This window comes from Diplotaxodon limnothrissa, linkage group LG3 (genome assembly GCF_057381915.1).
Source record: "Diplotaxodon limnothrissa isolate DT_005_m linkage group LG3, D_limnothrissa_male_GT1.1, whole genome shotgun sequence".
Taxonomy (NCBI): Eukaryota; Metazoa; Chordata; class Actinopteri; order Cichliformes; family Cichlidae; genus Diplotaxodon; species Diplotaxodon limnothrissa.
In genome coordinates, this window is record NC_140598.1 from 49,972,179 (window position 1) to 49,989,133 (window position 16,955).

Sequence of the window (16,955 nt, forward strand, 5' to 3'; positions counted from 1 at the left end):
TGTTTAAATAAGACTGAGGTGATGATCGGTGATTAGTAGTGTGGCTTCATACTTAAAAGGAGCTATACAGATGTGATATTTGCTTTGAGAGGTCAGGCAGGAGTGTCTGTGGACTCTTAACTGCAGATGACATTGTAATTGTACAAGTTAACACCTGTAGAGGGAGTGAGTTTAAATACCTGGAGTCAATCGTTCAAAGCTATGGACAGTGCACAAGACAGGTGGAGTGGGTGTAGAGGAGTGTCCGGTGATTTGTGACAAGGTTTACAAGATTGTAATGAGACCTGCTATGATGTATGGTCAGTGTCATTGTCTCCTGACAAAAAGACAGGAGGCCAAGGTGGAGCTGTTAACATTTTCACTGGTAGTGAGCAGAATGGACTGGAGGGGTGAGCAGTTTGGAGACAAAGTTATTATAGAGACATGCTTAAGATGGTTTAGACGTGCAGAGAGTGGACATATGGGACAAAGGATGCAAAAAGAATATCTCAGAGGAGGTTCAGGATATTAGAGATGGAGGCAGATGATCCACTGTGGTGACCCCGACAGGCAGCAGCCAAAACAGACACGAAACAAGAAAGCACGATGACTCCTCTTTGAATTTTGACCTAGCTACACAATCTGTGTGAGCAGAGAAAATATTTATTACAACATAATCATTACAGTAATGTGTTTTCCAACTTGTACAGATTCACGTAACAAATCTCTTACAGTAAAGTCAAATTTAAGTGCAAAACTTCTGATAGCAATAATGTATGTACAAAAACAAAAAAAATCCCTCATTTCTCTACAGCAAACAGTAGCCACATTAGGGTAAAGAATTAAAAAAAGCAGTAGTTTTCCTGTTCCCTTTTAACTGTTGTACAGTAATAGTACAAGAAGTACAGCAGGCAGTACATGTGGCAATCAGAAACTGATCCAAGTCAGACAAAATAAAGGTGAAGTGTGAAAACATCTCAATCTCAGCAGGTTTGTTGTAAAGAAAGAGCGAATGGGAGGGGGATGGACAGCATATTAAGACCAGCTTTTACATAAAAATAAATCTACAGCTGCATAGAAGCCGATCAGTGTGTGTTGTGAGGGGGGACGTTATGTGTGGCGCACACTCTGTTCACATGGCACGAGTGGCAGAGGAGGTGGGAGTCCAGAGGGAAGCACTGCGAGCCGGGCTTATCGGAGAGCTGCTTGCCGCACTCCTGAGGGTGGAAGAGAGGAGACGGGGCGAGGTCAGCTGTGGGTTCGCTTCAAAACGAAGTCAGAAACGTTAAGTCGTCACTTACCTCACAGTGGTAGCACTCAAAGTGGTAGTCTTTGTTCATAGACACGACCCTGAGGATGTCTTCACTGCCCTGAAACAGCAAACAGAGGTCAGCAGAGCCACATTTCCAGTACTTTCCTGCCTGTTCTGTGTCACACTGCTGTGTAAAGTTTGGAAAACTGCCCAAAACAAAGTAAATTATGAACACAGTCATGCTAATTCGTTGCTGTGGGACAGATTCTGGTTCAAACATACACCGCTGAATCCGAAGTGTTGTGACACAGCAGCTTTTAGAGGGCAGTGTCTACACTCACGGTTCATGAGTGCAAGCCACAGCTCATTTTTTAACCAGGCCAGCTGACCAATCAGAGCAGATGGGGCCTTCTAGGAGGGAAGGCTTAACCAGATGGGAGCTTAAATGGTAGGAAGAGGAACAGTACGAGATAGGTCAGCGTTACTCACCTCAGTAGGCAAGATGGGTTGTAAACAGGCAGCGCACTTCGGGGCAAAAGTCCTGCAGTGAGACACAGGAGCGGTTATTTTTAAGCAGCAGCACATTCTGCAAAATGTTAAATGTGCAAACTTCATAACATCTTCAGTACAGAACAGCTGAAGCTCTTATAGCAGGAGTGTCAAACATAAGGCCCAGGGACCAGGATTTGTCCAGCAAAGGCTCCAGTCTGACCGTTTTGTGCTCGGGTACAATACTCACTTGTTGTAGTCTGCAACGCAGTAAATTTTGCTGTGCTGGTCAACGGTGAAAGGCACCCCATCCAGAGCCTTGGAGCACACCACACAGCGGAAACAACCGGGATGGTACGAGTTCCCAAGAGCCTGCAGGATCTGAGGGTGAGAACAACCAGATCTAAGATTTAAGTTCAAAAATAAAAATATCAAAGGCTGGATAAGGATCCACCAACTGCAAGGGAGTGGTTGGCTATTGTGAAGGATGTGTGTGTGTGTGTAGGAGCATAAAAGGAACAGAGAAAATTTTGTTAGGTTTTACTTTTTCTAGTCTTCCGTTTCTTCTTCCTCCAAAGAAAGCAGATTACATCAAAACAGACTACATCAGATTTGATGTAGGCCGCCCAGCTTTGACGATATCTCCCTCATCTTGAGTATAATGGCATCAAAAGCAAACATGTCTCTGACCAGAACTTACAATCTGGTTGCTCAAAAAACAAATAAAAGAATACAAACCTTGAAGCTGTTCTGAGTATTTTCAAATAGCAGTGATTTTTCCCCCCACCAGTCAAAGACTCACACAGCCAGCTAAACAGTACAGCCATTAATGATGACATCCTGTCACAGCCCTCTACTCCAGCTCCCTTTGCACCGTGGCTCTTCTGTTTACCCTGAAGTTACATTTTCTAGCTACTTGGGGACAGTTTCCAGTTAAAAGTGAGGTTTTTTGTCCCCATTGTTGTCAATCCCTTGCACATAAATGATTACTGGTTTTCTTTCTGTAATGCATTAAAGTCTCGAGTGATTTGGTGCCATATTTAAAAAGTAAAGGGGGAGGGGGGACTTCCCATAAAGCCAAAAAGAGCATCAGACTCAGGTAATAACAGGTTTAGCATTACCACACTGTCCTGCCAACATCCTCCACTTTCAATCAGTAATCCAGCAGAGACCAGACAGCGTTCAACAGGAGACAAAAGAATAAACTTTATTAACTTGAATGTTATACTTTAAGCAGCAGTGTTTCCAATTAAACTCCCAAGTCCAGCAGGAATGCATTTTCCCCTCTCAACACTGTTGCACCAACAAGTTTTCGAGCCACTGATGCAGAAAATAATGCTTGTGGATCACAGACACAGTGACAGCCTGCTATTTATATTATGGGTATTATGTGGTTCAAATATGGTGAAAAGTTTTAAGATAATCACTGCAGAGCCATTTTTTTCCCTTTATCAAAAACCCAAGGCAAACATTCCAGTGAAAATCTGTCGTGGGAAACCAACGAGCAGCCAACAGAAGGACGTCACTGAATTTCTCTACTCTCCGAGGGATTCTTCGAAAACATTATGGGAAACGTTGGATGTAAATAACTAAAAGGAAGATTAAAGATTAGAGCGTTTCTTCTGAGTTCTTCCAAATGTTTGGGAGGTATTTGGTGTGCTGGTTCTCACACACTCACACAGAGCCCTCACCTGTTCGAGAATAAGGTGGCCACACACGCTACACTTCTCCGCAGCCGCCTGGAATCCCGAAAACTGTAATTAAAACAAAGAGATTACTAATATCGCAACCTCGATTCCCCCCAAACCGACTCCGAGCACGTCTGAGTGTGTTTGTGTGTGAGAGAGGCGGATGACAAAACAAGCCTCGGCCTCGACTCTTACCATATAATCCTCTTTACAGTACACAGAGCCGTTGACATTGTAGAAGTCCTTGTTTCTCAGGGTGCGTCCTGCAGATGGGGGCAGAGGTGACTCAGCATAATTAAATCTCCACATTTTTGTGGTAAATGCTTCAAAGAGGGCGTTTGCAGAAGGTGTGGCGGTGGCACAAATTCATCATTAAGCCTGATCATCATTGCTGTGTTTGGTCAGGTGTGTGTGTGTCTGTGTGCGTGGGTGGGGGGAAGCCGTACTCACCGCAGGACACGCAGGTGAAGCAGCGAGTGTGATAGAGGTTTTCCAGAGCCTGGCAGGCGTTATCCGCCCCGTACACTCCTTTCCCACACTTCACGCAGGTTCCTGCCGGGACACAAACTCGCATTTAGTCGGGAGCAATGGCTCGGCGGGGGCTCTCAGCGCTCTGTTTACGACGCATTCCTGGAGAATGTGTCTGAAATCCAACTCCACACAAAGTGTCAACACTTGTAAATCCTCTCGTTCGCACCACCTAGGGGATTTTCACACAGTTAAAACCTCGTTACCCATGCCAGCCTGTTTGCTCATCCACTCATGAGTGTCTGCCGAGCCTCTCTGTTATTAAAGGGAAACTCCGCCGGATCTGACTTCTTGGCAGCTTTTCCAGAACATAGACGATTCTTTCTTCTGGAGTTTGGAGACCGAGACCTTTAAATTTAAACTTAAACCCCCCACATTAAGAGCAATTTGGAGACTTAACATCATAGCCATTTTTCCCTCCCCCTACCATGCTGGGGGCCAAAACTACAAAGCAAGCAACGACAAAATTAATAGAAATTAACGCTTGTGCAGCTTTCCTTAAATTGCTGGCCAGTGGCTAAGAAACAAGAAGCTTGGTGGCATTTTTGGGGGCTGAAATACTGAAGATAACCAAGCAAAATGGACCTACAAAAAAAGAAATGCAAGTAATCAGTTTTACTTCTGTGAAAAAGCTTCAAAAATGAGCCTGTTTGTCTCCAACCTCATTCCACAATCATATGTAAAGCAGAAATGTGGTGGCCTGCGCATCACTCTTTCTGTGATCAATTTAAGGGTTGGTCTGAGCTTTTTCCCCCCCTTCTCCTTTCTAATGTGGCTCAGGGAGTGCCACACAAATCAAGAATTCCTACACCCTGCTTCTGCGAGCTTGGACAATCCCTCCGATATTTAGGAAGAGGCATGAGCCGGTGCCAAAGCCAAAAACCAAAGAGCCGAAACTTTAAATATAATGTATGAAAACGGCTGCATATAGAAAGAGATGGAAAGAAAGCGGGGTTGACATTACTCACTGAAAAGAACGAAAAGAGAAGACTGAACTTAGGGTTTAAAAACAAAGGGTTTTTCAAAATAAAGCTCACTAGGGGCACAAAAGTCAAGTTGATACCAAAGAAAATGACAAATGTCACACTTTGAACTACATCTGCTCTCCTTTCATGACTTAAAACTAATCAATAGACACATCGCATGACTACATTTGTGTGACTACACCTTGTTCTTTTCACATCATGAGACAATATAAGGTATTTAAGGTGGACCTGTTATTCTTATTTCCATTTTGTTTTAATTATAGGACTCTACTAGAGCAGCTTTGCATGAGTCACAGCGCAAAATAATCCTTACTTATCTTATACTGGGTCTGTGTGGCCCCTCAGTTCATCCTCTTCCTGCTTTTTTCTGATTGACTGCCCCTGACAAACAGAAGCTTTCTATGCTCTGAGCCACATCCTATTAAAATAAAATAACACTCGCTGAAACGCATTTATAGCAGCCTGAAGCCTGAACTTTTGGCTCACACACTCGCACACATGCCGCCCTCCATGCTGGAAACTCTGAGCATGTACAAAATGAGCGTGAAACAGTGAAGCTTAAAAGCTATAAATCGACATCTGTTCAGTTTATGTTCCTCTTCTTCCATTTTTACTTTCTTTTTTCATTATTACTGCGTTTATTTTTTTTTAATTTTGTTCAGCTTTACACCTGAACACAGGTGTGTGCTGCCGAGCTGAGCTCAGGGCGTCTGTCTTCACGGCTCAGAGCTTCTGATTCCTCGCTAATGGCTGAGAGGAATACAGTATTGTATGTCCCCTCCAGGCACACATACCTGAGCTGAAAAACAGGCTACAGCACACCACCCCTGCACACGCCAAGGCAGCATTACACACACACACATATACACATGACTCACACACACACTGCGTTACTGTGGCCTGAAGTCACTCAAAGGGGGGGGGGGGGGGGGGGGACACACCCTGCCACAAAGAAACAATATACACACAGAGACATACGCACATTCATCTAGCCATCCTAACACACACACGCTCGCGCACACACACACACTGGCACACTGAGAGAACTGGAGCCCTAATCTTGTGTGACTCAGTAATGGCTGGAGCTGTGTTTATATGGAACCATGTAATTTATGTCTGAGTGTTACAGCAGAATTTTGCACTTTAATCGGCGTGCAGATCCGCTGCATTAGCCCTCTGTGCGCACCACCACTGTGGCAAATTGGCAAGATGTGCAAACAGCAGCTGACAACCGTGCGTAACTTTTAGCGCACTGATTTTCTTTCCTCTCTCCGGTCAAACACGTCTACTTGTCTGCATCTCGGTTTCTGAAGCCTGGCTGATGTTTTTTTTTTCTTTCCCCTCCTCCCCCCTCCCCTTCTCCACTCCTTTAATGCTTTGTGTGTTATGACCCTGCATGTCTCTGCAGGTTCTGTGGCACCATCCACCTATCCATACACACTCTTTCAACTATTAATCTGTCCATCCATCCATACAACCCTTTCATTTAGAGAGAAACCTGTGATCCGACACCAGGCGGTGAGGACAACAGTAATAACACAGTGAGGGGCGGACGCCGTGGGGACGGATGAGCAGTGAGGCTGCTGGCTCGGGTTAGGGATGTGATTTTACTGTTTTTAAAGTTAAACACAGCTGCCCATCTCCATCCAGTCCCACTGATTTGCTTCTTTTACTTTTTGTTTTGCAAAATAAATTTATAAAATTTTTAAAAAAAAAATAAGGATCTCACCAAAGAACTCCTGCCGGTTTTCTGTTGCCTCTCTCCCAGGCAAGGCTCCTGGCTCCTCCTGAGGTTTGGCCAGCCCTCCTGCTGGCGTGACGCCCGATTTGGCGTGAGGCGTGAGGCTGAGAGCCTGCTCCTTCAGCATCAGGCCCTCCAGCAGCCCATCGCCCTCCAGCGCAGCATCTCTCAGCAGAAGTCGGGTCAGCTCTTCCTGGTATCGGGTGCCGGGCAGGTCTGAGTATCGGGCCCTCTCTCCCATCGTGCCTGGATCTTTGCCTCGTACGCCCGCTTGCTGCTCTTCCCACCAATCTGGAGCTGTCTGATAACACGTTGCCGCGGGACTCCCAACCGCAGGCGGGTAGGAGTGACGGCTATCGTACACACCTGAACGTATCCCTGCCTCCAGGTACTGAGTCCAGGCCTCTACGGAGGTCACTCCGGCCCTGCCCGGGACTCCGTATCCAGTTGCAGAGCCTCCGGTCGGCACAGATGGGGACTGCTGCTGGGTAGGGAGGCCTCCGGATGCAGAATAGCGCAAGTCGTAGCCGAGACTGATGCCACTGGTCCGGTTGCTGCTGCAGCGGCTCCCCATGGGACTCCCTCCTCCTCCTCCGCTGGCCGTGCTGGAGGCAAAGCTGGACCTGGGGCTGACCAGCACAGACTCCTGGAAGCTGAAGGATGAGCACGGACTCAGGGTTGGCCCTGGCGGGTAAAAGAGGCCTCCACCTCCTACACCTCCTCCGCTCATATCAGATGGGCGATGTGGTGGATGAGAGAGGGATGCCGGCCGGGTGCTCTCCCACAGATCGTTGCCTGTGCTCAGCCGCTTGTAGAACAGGGTTTCCTGGAGAGACAGGCGTTTGTGCCGCTCAGGCTCAGAGAGGTAGCCGGGCTCAGCCAAGCCGCCTCCGCCGCCTCTGGGCGCCGATCCATATCCCGATGCAGCAGGGTATGGTGGCGGGACGGAGAGTGGAGGCGGCTGGGACAGGAGCTGCTGTCGTTGGACCAGCTGCTGAAGCTCCAATGAGTATCGACGTTGATTGAGGGACACCTTGGAGCCGAACGCTCCCATGGGGTCGCACTCGGGACTCAGGCCGGACTCACGCCTAAGGTGGGAATCTACACCTTCACCCAGGTAGCAGGAAGCCCGCTGCTGAGAGGAAGGACGCCTCAGCGGTGCCAAGGTAGAGGGGTGAGGTGGTTGCTCAACATCTGGGGGGATGGTGCCCACTGTGGAGGAAGTAGATGGTGTGGTGAGGAGCTGAGAGGAAGTCAACCCCATTCCTCCTGCTCCTCCTGTGCCGCCTCCTCCTCCTCTCCCACTTGCTGGCACACATGGATCACTTGTGGTTGCCGAGGCAAGCGGGAACTGGCCAGGTCTTGCGGGCGAGGCAGCTGCAGAGCTGGGAGCCAGCGGCAGAACGCTGCCCCCTCCTCCGCTGCCGCCCACAGGCACGCCGGTGTTGGCGTTGCTGTTATTGGAGTTGCTGGAGGAGTCGTGCTTTTTCTTCGACACGTTGAATTTCACACTCCCCGAGTCCGTTAGCTTCAGCTTCTCCAGCAGCTTGCTTATCGGCCTGTCCATGATTAAGCCTTCCTGTGCTCCCTCTCACACACACACCTGCCTGGGCAAAGTCAAGTCTTACAGCAACTCCCCCCTCTCTCTGTTTTTTTAAATGTTACAGAGTACTGCACTCAAATACAGTGTGAGTGGACGTACAGCAGAACAAAGACTGAAATCTACAGTTATTCCCTTGTGACGGCTACAATAAAATCTGTAACAAGAAATTAAAAAACTGGCCTGGAATCTAGTTCAAAGCTACAAAAGAAAAACAAAAGCAGGACCCCTTCTATACAGATACAATAAATACAAAAAAAGAGCAGATAAATAAAAACTTTTAAGACATTACAGGGTGGTTACATGACTTGAGTCCTGTGAGTCACCTGGCTGCCCTCATGTGGTAAATCCACAGGTACAGGTAGGCTGTGGTGAGGAAGAATCCATTGGAGTACAAAAAAATTACTAACACAATTCAATCCAGCCAGGAAACGGGAGAGACAGACATCCAGGAGACTTCTGCGTGGACCTATGATCGCAGAGGGCCTCCTTTGTGGACCCTCATGTAGCTCCACAGCTGCATGGTCTCTGTTTAAAGTTTTTAAAAAGAAGACTTAAATACACTCGAGCCAAGTCTCGGGCTGCTATCGCGGATCTCCTCCAGTCTGGGGTTTGAATTTCCTCTTAACGAAGCACAAAGCGGGGGGAGAGAGAGAGAGCGAGGGAGAGAGAGGTTCAGCAGGATGCAGGCTATCACCTCTTCATGTGGGTCCAGTGTAGACGAGAAAAGCAGAAATCCGCTTGTTCGCAGATAGTCGACTCACCCGACTTCTGCCATTCATCTCAGGGGGGAAAGTTACTCGGAGGAGGGAAAATAATGACAGAAAAGGCGTATTTTAGTTGTAAGCGAGCCAACGGAAAGCGCACACACCGCACTGGCTTTACACTCCTCCGTCCATCCGCCTGTGCTCGACTCCTTTTATCATTCCCGTTTTCAAAAGAGAAATCCTGTTCGGGACTCGGTAGGAAAGCAGCGGGGAAGTTTGGGAGGACAGCAGGAACTGAGGGGAAAACCGGCGCGCCGTTACACTCGAATCAACCCCCAGCAGGCCGGTGCAGGACTAAAAGAGCCGCTCGTGATAAATAAAAATCCCTCCCCGTGAGCACTGCACAGTCGACAACTTTGTTTCTTTCTTTCTTCCCCCTAAATAATTACTTACCTCCCCCTTCGCCCACAATGTCGTCAGGCTAACGAAAGCGCGACCAAGCTAGTTCCGGTTACGTTTTTTTCTAAATAAACCTCTACGTATAACATACGTGTTATGTTTTACTCAAGCAAGAGGATAACAGGAGCTCCTTTGTAGCATGGGTTTGTCCCAGATACGAAACAATGCTTTCGAGTAACGTTTAAAGTGCAATTTTGTAGTTTACAACGCCACAAAATCGGATTTGATAGCCTCCGTGTTGAAAGCGTTAGTTTAACGGCTTTTATATTGAAGGCGGAACATCGCGACCGTTACACTGCGTGTGAGTGGTGCGTTCGACTTAACGCATTTTAAACGGCGGCTTGTATCCCCCAACAAGGCCGGAACACCTTTTTACCAGACATGCTGTGTCGTCATTCATAACGCAAAACTCCACAGAGGATAACGCCAGCGAGACCGTCTCTACACAACTACATACTCAACATTTAATAAACATCATAATAATATAAAAAGAACACTTAAAAATAATCGAGCCAAGCCAAAACTGTTTTTTTTTTGTTTTAAAGTTTCCTGTAACTAAATATTTAGACCAAAATAGATTGAAAAATGTTTCTATTCAGTTTCTGACTTTTTAAATGAAGACTTCAGCCTCACCCAAGGCCTTAGGAACCACTGAGGTAATGTCTAAAGTGGTGGAAGTAGTCATCAGAGTAGGTCAAGGGAGCAGCTCCACAATTCAACACTGCATTTACATTATAAGCACTGGACAATAAAATACGCTTAAATCCGTCATATAGCTATGCTCTACTTTTTTTTAAAAAAAAGAAGGTTATTTTAACAATAGGCTGTGATTTATTAAAGTGCAAACATAATTATTCTGGCTGCTAGTGATCTGCTTGATATACTACCTAAACTTAGTCAACTATTTTATTATTGATTACATAAGCTGCCAAAGAGATCTGCTCTTTTAAAAAGAGAGCAATATTTGCCTTAAAAATTTAGTTAATTTGTATTTATTTGTTCACCACTGGGGTTTAAGTCCAGTAAAATCACGTACTTCTACAACTGCACCGTTTTAATGCTCAAATTAGACACTTCCTGAAAAATAAAATTCAATAAAGTAAATAGGATTCAATTCATCTTAGTTTAATCTTTGTGCTTACATCAGTCATGCAGCAATGCATAAAAAAATAATGGTTTATTCAAACAATAAGTACCAATTCATTAGGTAGGTGTAAACATAATTATTCAGGCTGTTCAACTGTAGCTTCAGCTATTACACTAAAATTCACTACTTACTTTATATGTTTTATATAAGCTACCAAAGAGATGTTCTGGTTTAAAAAGTTCAATATTTGCTTTCAAAATGTAGCTAAGTGGTAAAAACTTAAGGAGTAATTTTACTTAGATCATTTTAGCACTGGTGTATGAGTCCACGGAAGTGACATTGTTGTACATTAATGTGTTTTAAAGGTCAAATCACACATTTTCTGGGGGACAAAAATCACATTTCAACAAAGTAAAGAGGTCTAAATGCATCCCCACAGGACTATTGCACATGAGGTGGTAAAACAGGGGCACATGTTCATGCTTGCTTAGCTTCATTTAAGTCTTCGTTTATTCTTTAATATGTTAGTTTATTTTATAATTGGCCTGTTTTTTGACTTTCACTGACTAATACACTTGGCTCCAGGAGAAGCATAAACAGGACCCCCCCTCCCCACCCTGGGGGCCCCTGAGAGGGTTAACCTGCCCCGAAGCGCTTCTAGCCATTAGGTTAGCGTTGTGATGGAGCTCTGGATACACACGTATTCATGTGGTTGTGGCTTGGCACAAGCTTAAACTGTGAAATGACCACCAAGCCAAACCAACAGTATAAACAGTCCTGTTTTCAGAAATACCCTCATTTTGTCTGTGCTCATATAGGCTGACTGTAACCAAAACCACGGCCCTGTGCAGTTTACTGTAGCGCCAGCTGTAAATCCTAATGTTACAAAGCAGTAATGGAAAGTGACTACGCTGAAATACACATTGAGAGTGTAGGCCACTTGGACTTGTCTACTTCAAAATAAGAGTGACATACTGCAGTTTTTTTCACACTTCTTCACTTTAGCTGACACCAATATTTACTAGTTACCTTTCAAATTAAGACTTCCTCTTTATTTTTTCAACTTAATGCTGTTAAAGCACAACCAAAAGCACGTATATTTGCGGGAACAAGCACCACCTCGCTCTCCCTGCACATTAATGCATCAACACCGTAATAATAAGCTCTTAGCTTCAAGGATATACATCCCTAATGTTTCCCAGTAGCTTGTAGTTCATTAAGAAGCCTCTGTTTTGACACAGAGCGCCTCTCTGGCTCTGTTTAACATTTATAATCACGTGTTGTTGCACATTAGAGTCACAGCAAGTGGATCCGCGTCGTTGAGGCAACGGGCCTACTTTGTTGTACCACCAGCCTGTGGAATGCGCGGAAGGACACGGCGCGGTGAGGCGGCCGGTAAATTTTTTCAGCGTGTCTGAGCTCTCCAAGGACGATACAGAGTAAACATCCCGCTGCTATTTCAGGACTACCCGGCATTAGTCTGCGCGGATTCCGGCCGATTTGCGGCACTTTGACGGAAACACCAAAAAACACAGCAAACACAGTCCGGCTGTATGCTGTGTTTGCAGGAGGCTCGCTGACCTTTCAGTTTATTTTATTTTTAAACATATGCCCCGCAGATCTCTTCCACACGCAGCCCATCGCAGCTCCTGCGGGTTTCACCGGAGTACCTTGCAGCAACCTCTGGCAACCTCTGGCGCTCGCCTCACGGCTGCGAGTGGGAACTTGTCTGCAAAGCTAACAGAAATTCTTCAGGGCTTAGTGTCGGTGCTGTTCATACAAAAACAGCACTTTGAAGAGCTGCGAGAGCGGCCGTGCTCTGCCGGTAATGATTACAGACAGGCACGTGAAGTGCAGACCCATCTATCTCCATCACTGTGTATATAAATCACTCACTATTTGTATTATTTCTCTTAAAAGGTAGCTGCAAATAGAACAAACACAGCTGCGAGGTGCCCCACAACCTCAAGTTTCTGGCAAAAGACCAGCTTTCCCCAAATGTTGATTTTGGTGATTTTATGAGCATTTTGTTTTTCAAAAAAAAAAAAGTAAGACTGAAAAAATGTGGAGATTTAAGCTTATGAGCTTATTAGGCCTACACTTTATTTTACAGGCAACATGTTCTAAATTCAAGTTCTGATTACTTATTCAGCACCAAAACGCAACATCAGTCACCTCAACAAACTTCATATTATAAGGTTAGAGGTCCTAAAATAATACGGGTGATGATTTGGCGCCAGCAGCAAAGAAAAACTCCCTTTTAACAGGAAGAAACCTGCAGGTTCAGGGAGCTGTGCACAGTTAGTGTGAGGGAACGAGAAAAATGGCAACACTTACCAAAGCAAACACAAAAAGTTTAATGAACAATGGTAGTCATACTCTACCTTAAAATTGGAGGCACAGAGAACTAATATAATTGTTCCTTTGATGTTTTGGACACTTAGTTTTCAATGTTTCCTCCTTTTTGTGCTTTAAAGGCCCCAGCTGTGGGTCAGCTGATCTCACATTAAGGCTAACCTTGTGCGGGATCAAAACATCACACTACAACCTTTTGATCAGCTAAAAAAAAAAAAATCGGAATAACCTTTACACGATGAGCAAACATCTTTACATTTGAAAATTTCCAGCTTCCCATTAGCAGTCTGGATAACCTGCGACCTCTCTAGCACGAAAAACCTGTTTTTTACTGCTCTTATCACATCTGACATGCTAAAAAATGAATAAATCACCTAAGCTGTTCTTTGAAAGATCTCCCTCCTATTCATTTCCATTATAACCTCATTATAAGTGGCGTTGCACTCACTCAAGAAACAGGTGCTCCTCAGACGTGGAGCGCCACGGGATGACCACAGAGGCCTGACTGGTTTGAAGTCGGCGAGTGCGACGGGGATGAAAAGAAATCAGCCTTCTAAACATTCCCAGATGTCTTGCTTCATCACCTTGTCGTGCCTTTGATATGCCAGCAACGACCACGCCATCCATAAACCGTGATCACACAAGAAAAGTGTGCTGTAACCAATTTCCCCGGCACATATCTGCACTTCCAAGAAAAAGCACAGGTGCCACATTAAACAGAAATGCTGCGTGGAAGCATTAACAACAACATGAGCTGCAGCCATTAAGGTTGTTACTTACAGCTGCACCTTTCCTTCACAGGTGGGCTGCGATGGTCCCAATGCAAAGGTTTCCAGCTGGATTAACCTCTTAAAGGCCCCCAAGGGGGAAAAAAGAGCTGCTGGGCCACTATTTACCCCTCTCCTGTCTGCATTGTTGCCCGTGTGTTCCCACCACAGAGTACACACACCAGACTCCATCAGACACACGTATGGCAGCTTTTTGTGGTCATTTTAAACACACATAGATTGAGGGATATGTACCATGTGCAAAGTTTTAACAGTTCTTTTATACATTTAGCAGTGCTAATAATATGAGTAAGTCTTTATTTCATTTGCTGCTATGCAACTGTGGAATGAACTGCTGACCCCTCAATCCACACACAACCACACATTCATACTTTTACCTTTTTTCTCTGTACACTTCAATCACTTTGTTTACCTCACATCGACGGAATCTTTTAGATGAACCGTTTAACTTCATATGCATGTCTTTGTGCTAGTGAAGGAAGCTGGGGGACCTAAAGCATACTTGCAAGCTCATTACTAAAAGGCCCCAACAAGGTTTTATACCAGGATACTTTCACAGCCCACCATGTGGTGTTGTGCGTGCTCGTTTAAGGTCACATTTTCATCTCTAGGGGGGAACATCAGTCCTGAAAGTACGTTCTAATTCGTTATACTTCATGTGTGCTTTCCCCTAATTTCAAATACAGTTGTTGAGAAACATTTGAAACAAAGAACACACCTTTAATGTTTTAAATTACTTTTTATGCATGTATACCTTACTGTCCAATTTATTTGAATGTATTTTAATTCAGATGTGTCAAATTAATTTAATTAATTTATTAGTTTCTTTATTTAATTCGTTTATTTTTTGTATATATTTTATTGGACACATAGATTGTCTTATTGTCTTGCTGCTTGTCAATAATAATGGATTGCATTTATATAGTTTTTCGAGACCCTCAAAGCGCTTTACAGTTCCACTACTCATTCACACACTGGTGAAGGCAAGCTACAGTTGTAGCCACAGCAGCCCAGGGGCAGACTGACAGAAGCAAGGCTGCCATATCGCCTTGCTTCTGGGCCATCGGCCCCTCTGGCCATCACCAGCAGGCGGTAGGTGAAGTGTCTTGCCCAAGGACACAACGACAGACAGAGCTGGGGATCAAACCGGCAACCTTCCGGTTACAAGATGAGCTTCCCAACCCCATCAATCACTGTCTGAATGGGGGAAAAAATCCATAATTTCAAAATTACATTATTACAAATGAGGAAAACGAGGCTTAATATATTATATATACTTTTTTCATGAAAGCTTTTTTATGCCACTGGGAAAAAAAGCATAATCCATGAGTAGGAAGAATATAATTTGGGTTTAATAAATCAAAATTTCAAGTTATTTTGTCACTATTTATAGATAGTAATTCGACATTTTGAGATAATAACCGAGATTTTTACTGATGGATGTGTAAAAACAAGAATGACGGGGCAAAGTGAATAACAGGACCTCGGCGTGTCTTTGGCGCCCCCTGGCGGTAGGCTCTAAATTGTGCAGGCAACATGGCGGCCCCCGTAAGGACGTTGTGCTGCTCAGGTGAGACAGAGGTTATCCTCACATATTTCCCTGTGTGTGTGTGTGTGTGTGTAGTTTCATCGCTGAAGCTGAGTGTGATAGCTGTAATAACCTGCTTTTACCAGGCTCCCTGCCTGTGCGAGTGACCGGCGTCAACGCGGTGATGTTGACGAGCAAAGCTAATGCTAATGCTAACAGTGTGTGTACCTGCTCGTAAACGCCACATATCTAATTAAACAGGCTCGTGTAGGTGACTGTTTGTTTGATGTTGTTTTCAGTGCTGAGGTACTCGCGCAGACAGTTCAGCACAACGTGTGGAGTCCAGGCTGGAGAAAAGTGGCGGAAAGAGTGAGTTCACTGTCATTTAAATAAAGATTTCCGCTGTTTGAATGTGGATTGATCGATTGGATGAAACCTTTAATTAAGACCTTTAGACACCCTCACAGCAGCCTCACAGGCAGGAGTGAATGGTCGTCAGCAGCAGCAGCTTCATTATAACACATAACGTTTGCACTCACAGCGTCACAACAGCATGAAGTGTACGAGGAGAAATGCAGATGTTTCATCTTTTCTTTGTTTTTAAGAACCTGGGATGGAGTCAGGTTAAATGTGTAACTACTGAAAACCATTTAAAAACGAGACTGTGCAGGTTTATTGAAGCGTGTGTTATCTTGCAGACATGGACTTGCTAGAAGCGGCACAGAGTACGGGCCTCTGACAGATCTGCCTGATTGGTCGTTTGCAGGTATTTATATTTTTTTATAGAGAAAAATAAAAATCTGTAAAGCTGTATTGTTTGTGGACCATCTACAGGACATCATTTAAAATGTAAATAAAGGAAAACAGAAGAAGCAGCTACTTTTGTCTGCTGTTTTACTCACAAAGGGTTGGCACAGTGGGTAGCTCTGTGTGTTTCTAAGCAAAAAGACATCGTCCCTGGGTGGGCTCGAACCACCAACCTTTCGGTTAACAGCCGAACGCGCTAACCGATTGCGCCACAGAGACTGTGGGTCATGTACAACTGACTGAGCTAGCTATGCTAATTTATACTGATCTTTGTGAGTTTCATTGTGTTTCTTTCCTTCTTATCCTGATAAATTTTGAATGCATTTTGCCTGAAACTATTTGACAAAGCTGCACCAGCTGATTGCTTTTGTGCCAACTTTGTCTTCTTATATGCACAGATGGACGGCCGGCACCTCCAATGAAAGGCCAGCTGAGGAGGCGGCAAGAGAGAGAAGCTCTATCTGTGAGTGTCACATAAAAACCTCCTTATCGTCTTTAGCACTCCCACTCATCTGTTCATCTCTTTTTCTTCTCAGAGACGTATTGTGATGCTGAACTCGGAGGTGGACCGAGGGATGGAGGCGTGGAGGGAGAAACAGGAGGAGGCCAAAAGAATGGAGGAGCACAAAAAGTCTCTTTTGCTGAAACCCAAAGGGAAACCACTAATGAAGAAGAAATCTCAAAGTTAGAGGCCGACTATCCTAACTCTGATATTCCATGCTGATATTCAGGATGATGGATGTATTTATGATGGGTTTTCGTCTGCTCTGTCATTTGTGTTTTTCTCTACTCATGCAATAAAATGTTTCTTCTTTATACTCTGTCATGCATTCGTGGGTCCTTGTGGTAAAATCTCAGCTCATGTGCATCTGCTTCCACTAGAATGCAGCATTTCTCTTCTGTGAGGACGCGAGCTGGCTCGAACGCCATTTTGTCTGAGGCTGGGCGCAGAGCAGTACTG

General features: G+C 44.9%; 2 protein-coding genes and 1 non-coding gene across 3 annotated transcripts; 1 reads left to right on the forward strand and 2 right to left on the reverse strand.

The window, feature by feature from the left end:
• Window positions 1-849: 849 nt before the first annotated feature.
• On the reverse strand, window positions 850-8,738 carry ajuba (ajuba LIM protein). Its single transcript, XM_085350824.1, has 8 exons — window positions 6,652-8,738; window positions 3,859-3,960; window positions 3,604-3,671; window positions 3,412-3,474; window positions 1,971-2,101; window positions 1,721-1,772; window positions 1,281-1,349; window positions 850-1,196 (listed from the first exon to the last, which is right to left on the reverse strand). The coding sequence occupies exons 1-8, from the start codon at window positions 8,228-8,230 to the stop codon at window positions 1,065-1,067; spliced, it is 2,196 nt and encodes a 731-aa protein (XP_085206950.1). The 5' UTR covers window positions 8,231-8,738; the 3' UTR covers window positions 850-1,064.
• Window positions 8,739-15,180: 6,442 nt separating this feature from the next.
• Window positions 15,181-16,787, forward strand: mrpl52 (mitochondrial ribosomal protein L52). Its single transcript, XM_085350825.1, has 5 exons — window positions 15,181-15,229; window positions 15,487-15,556; window positions 15,886-15,953; window positions 16,393-16,457; window positions 16,531-16,787. The coding sequence occupies exons 1-5, from the start codon at window positions 15,196-15,198 to the stop codon at window positions 16,681-16,683; spliced, it is 390 nt and encodes a 129-aa protein (XP_085206951.1). The 5' UTR covers window positions 15,181-15,195; the 3' UTR covers window positions 16,684-16,787.
• On the reverse strand, window positions 16,140-16,213 carry trnan-guu (transfer RNA asparagine (anticodon GUU)). The gene has a single exon. It is a non-coding gene; the product is annotated as a tRNA-Asn (tRNA).
• Window positions 16,788-16,955: the final 168 nt, after the last annotated feature.

Coding starts and splice junctions, on each gene's coding strand:
- ajuba (XM_085350824.1), bottom strand. CDS start 8,230: ATGGACAGGCCGATAAGCAAGCTGCTGGAGAAGCTGAAGCTAACGGAC. Junction 3,961..6,651: donor AAACCGGCAGGAGTTCTTTG/GTGAGATCCTTA, acceptor GTGTCCCGGCAG/GAACCTGCGTGAAGTGTGGG. Junction 1,350..1,720: donor AACCCATCTTGCCTACTGAG/GTGAGTAACGCT, acceptor TTGCTGTTTCAG/GGCAGTGAAGACATCCTCAG.
- mrpl52 (XM_085350825.1), top strand. CDS start 15,196: ATGGCGGCCCCCGTAAGGACGTTGTGCTGCTCAG. Junction 15,230..15,486: donor AAGGACGTTGTGCTGCTCAG/GTGAGACAGAGG, acceptor TGTTGTTTTCAG/TGCTGAGGTACTCGCGCAGA. Junction 15,557..15,885: donor GGAGAAAAGTGGCGGAAAGA/GTGAGTTCACTG, acceptor GTTATCTTGCAG/ACATGGACTTGCTAGAAGCG.